General features: G+C 43.3%; 1 protein-coding gene across 1 annotated transcript; it reads left to right on the forward strand.

Moving 5' to 3' along the window:
• Window positions 1-1,326: 1,326 nt before the first annotated feature.
• LOC130998617 (uncharacterized) lies at window positions 1,327-2,394 on the forward strand. The gene is made up of 3 exons (XM_057924030.1): window positions 1,327-1,389; window positions 1,502-1,546; window positions 1,699-2,394. Exons 1-3 carry the CDS (start codon window positions 1,327-1,329, stop codon window positions 2,392-2,394), a joined length of 804 nt encoding a protein of 267 aa, XP_057780013.1.
• Window positions 2,395-3,269: the final 875 nt, after the last annotated feature.

Genomic DNA, 3,269 nt, shown 5'->3' on the forward strand with positions numbered 1-3,269 from the left:
CCGAGCCTCATTAAAACCTTTTCTCGAAAAACCCCAAAGGGAAAAACCGAGAAAATGAAAAAGAGTACCCGTCTAAAAACGAAAACAAAAGAAGGAGAGAGCGGAAGGGAAAGTTTCCGGAACTCCGGCCTAACCATTGTCCCCAAACAATCCCGGCTCTCCACCAACGCAAAAAAAAAACAAACAAAAAACCACACGGCCGGTTAGACGCCGTCGCCGAGGGAACAACCCAGAAAAGAAAAGAAAACGGAGCATAAAGGAGAGCTAGCCGGCCGGTTATACGCCGTCGCCGAAGCTCACCAAAGACCCCGACACAGCCCGCAAGCAAGGGAGCCTTCCGGCCGGTTAAACGCCGTCGCCGGAGCTCCTCCCAAAACCCAGACCCACCTGAGAGAAAACCTGACCCCCAGGTGTTCGAAAAAAAGACAGAGCTACCGCGACAACACCAAGCCCCACGACACCAGGCAGCTCCACCCCGACAAAGGAGAGCTATCCGGCCGGTTATACGCCGTCGCCGTAGCTCTCCAGACGCTAGCTCAAGCAATGAACGCCGTCGCCAGACCTCCCCCCAAAACCAAGGACCGCCTGCAAAACCAAGCTGATCACCATGTGTTCGAGGAAAAGCCAGAACCACCGCAGCAACTCGAAACCCTCCAACACCAGCCAACGCCTCCCCGAGACCAACTTTCCCCGACACGTAACAGCTCGCCCAGCAAACCCAGCCACCTTGGCACCGTGCCCACCAACTAAACACAGCGCCAGTGACTGTGCGTAGCCATGTCCATCGTCACAGCCTCTTGTATGTCATCAATAACCCCAGGCCACCAACCTTCCGTCCTGGACGGATGCGCCATAAGATCAGCAGCCGCGTTCCCCTCCCGGTAGATATGTGAAACACGCAACTCCATCTCCGTGAGACGCTTAAGCGTCTCTTTCCAGCTAGCCATAAATCTCCAGGGCACGTCCAAGGAGCGACGCGTGAGCAGATCCACCACATAGGTGGAATCAGCCTCCAACCAAAGACGATTCCAACTGCGACAGCGAGCGATGGCAATCGCCGTGACCACCGCCAACAGCTCGGCTTCCAGAGCGAAACCAGAGCCTCCCTTAATGTGAAAGCACCCGCAAACCGAAGCCGTATGATCGTGAAAAACACCTCCAGCAGCGATTGACCCCGGCGCCCCCGTCGCCGACCCATCGGTGTTAACCTTCATCCAATTAATATCCGGAGGCCACCAATATACCGAGATGTAATCCGGGGGTGGAGCACATCTGGAGTTGACCCCAACCGCACGAATAGTGAGATAATCCGTCCAATCATTGGACATGCAGCCAAGATTCGAGATCCCATTTGTCTCTTTGAAGAACTCTTCGGACTCAAGTTCTGATGTTTCCCATTCCAATGAACTTGATGAATGGGAAGAACGAATTTATCAACAAAATCGTCAATTTGATAACATCATCCAAAATATGATCATAAACAATCATAATTTGATTGTAGGAAATCAAATTCCAACAGCCAACAGGAGATATTGTGATAGGGAACGTGAGTTTGGTGCAGAGCGTTTGATCAACGACTACTTCAGTGACAGCCCAACGTATACTCCAAAAATCTTCCGGCGGAGATTTCGCATGCAGAAACTGCTATTCATTTGAATAGTGGAAGTTGTTACTGCTAATGATGAGTTTTTTCAACAGAGACGAGATGCCACCGGCAGAATAGGTCTTTCATCATTGCAGAAATGTACTGGAGCCATGAGGGTATTGGCATATGGCACATCTTCCGATGTTGTCGATGAGTATCTACGAATGAGTTCATCTTCCACAAGAGATGCTTTAGTTCATTTTGTGGAAGGTGTTATTTCTTGCTTCGGTGGTACGTATCTCAGAAGGCCTAATGAACAAGATTTGGCAAGGCTACTCTATGTTGGTGAACAACGTGGTTTCCCAGGCATGATTGGCAGTATTGATTGCATGCATTGGGAGTGGAAAAATTGTCCTAATGCATGGGCCGGCCAATATACTGGGAGAAGTGAAAAACCAACGATCATTTTGGAAGTTGTTGCTTCATACGACTTGTGGATATGGCATGCGTTCTTTGGAACACCAGGTTCGTGCAATGATATTAATGTACTCCATCGATCTCCTGTTTTTAATGATGTCTTAGAAGGTCGAACACCAAAGGTTAATTACGTAGTGAATGGTCGTCATTATGATAGGGCATATTATTTAACTGATGGTATATACCCTTCATGGGCTGTATTTGTCAAGTCAATTAGTTGTTCGCTCAACACCAAGAGTCTGTCCGAAAAGATGTTGAGCGAGCATTTGGAGTTCTACAAGCTCGATTTGCATTTCTACGACGCCCATGTCTTGTTTGGGATAAAGTTTTGATGGGAAAAATTATGATGGCTTGTATCATCATGCATAATATGATAGTCGAGGATGAACAAGATACCTACCAAAATTATTATGATCCAACAAAATTTTTTTATGGATACACCTACAAGAGTACAAACAGAAGATGGCGAACATTTTCGCTATTCTACTGAACGTATTGCGAGCTTGTCTACTTATATGACTAATAGAGATCAACTTCGCCATAGAGAAGCTCATAGGACTCTTCAATGTGATTTGATTGAGCACGTATGGGAAAAATTTGGCACTGGCAATTAAATATGTAATTTGCATTTTCTAATTGTATTTTTAAATTTCACGTATTGTACTTTGATATATTTAATTTCAGTTGTATGTTTAATTCTTGTAATCTTCCTTTGTGATTGAGTTAAATATCAATTATAATATAGGACAATGTTTAATTATAATATAATTACAATTTAAAAAAAATATTTATTTTATTTATTAAATATAATAAATAAATAGTTAATTTATATTTATATTTTATTTTAGATATTAAGATAATTTAAAAATAAAGTGAAAAGAAAAACTATGTAGGTTGGGTTGGTGTCACTATTGGGAGTAAAAATTGTGTTAAGTTGTGGGTTGTGTAGGTGGATGAGAGAGAAATGAATATTTTATTAAAAAGTGGAGTAAGGTTGGGTGGGTGAGTGTCACGACTGTGGGTAGCCTAATAGTTAGAGAAATGAATCAAAAAGTAACTAAAGAAAGATGTTTCGGATACGGGGTTGAGGGTTCAAAAGATAGATTACCATCAATCTTATATTTAAGACTTGAATGATATGAACATATCAATCCAAGACGTGAACAATTATTTTCTTTCATTTTAAAAAATTATTTTAAATACATTG

This window comes from Salvia miltiorrhiza, chromosome 8 (assembly GCF_028751815.1).
Source record: "Salvia miltiorrhiza cultivar Shanhuang (shh) chromosome 8, IMPLAD_Smil_shh, whole genome shotgun sequence".
NCBI lineage: Eukaryota > Viridiplantae > Streptophyta > Magnoliopsida > Lamiales > Lamiaceae > Salvia > Salvia miltiorrhiza.

What these genes read in the sequence shown, in the direction of transcription:
- LOC130998617 (XM_057924030.1), top strand. Translation starts at nt 1,327, where the DNA reads ATGCAGCCAAGATTCGAGATCCCATTTGTCTCTTTGAAGAACTCTTCG. An exon ending in CTTCGGACTCAAGTTCTGAT is followed by an intron (nt 1,390 to 1,501) that starts GTTTCCCATTCC and finishes ATTTGATTGTAG; the next exon opens with GAAATCAAATTCCAACAGCC. An exon ending in GAGATATTGTGATAGGGAAC is followed by an intron (nt 1,547 to 1,698) that starts GTGAGTTTGGTG and finishes TTTTTTCAACAG; the next exon opens with AGACGAGATGCCACCGGCAG.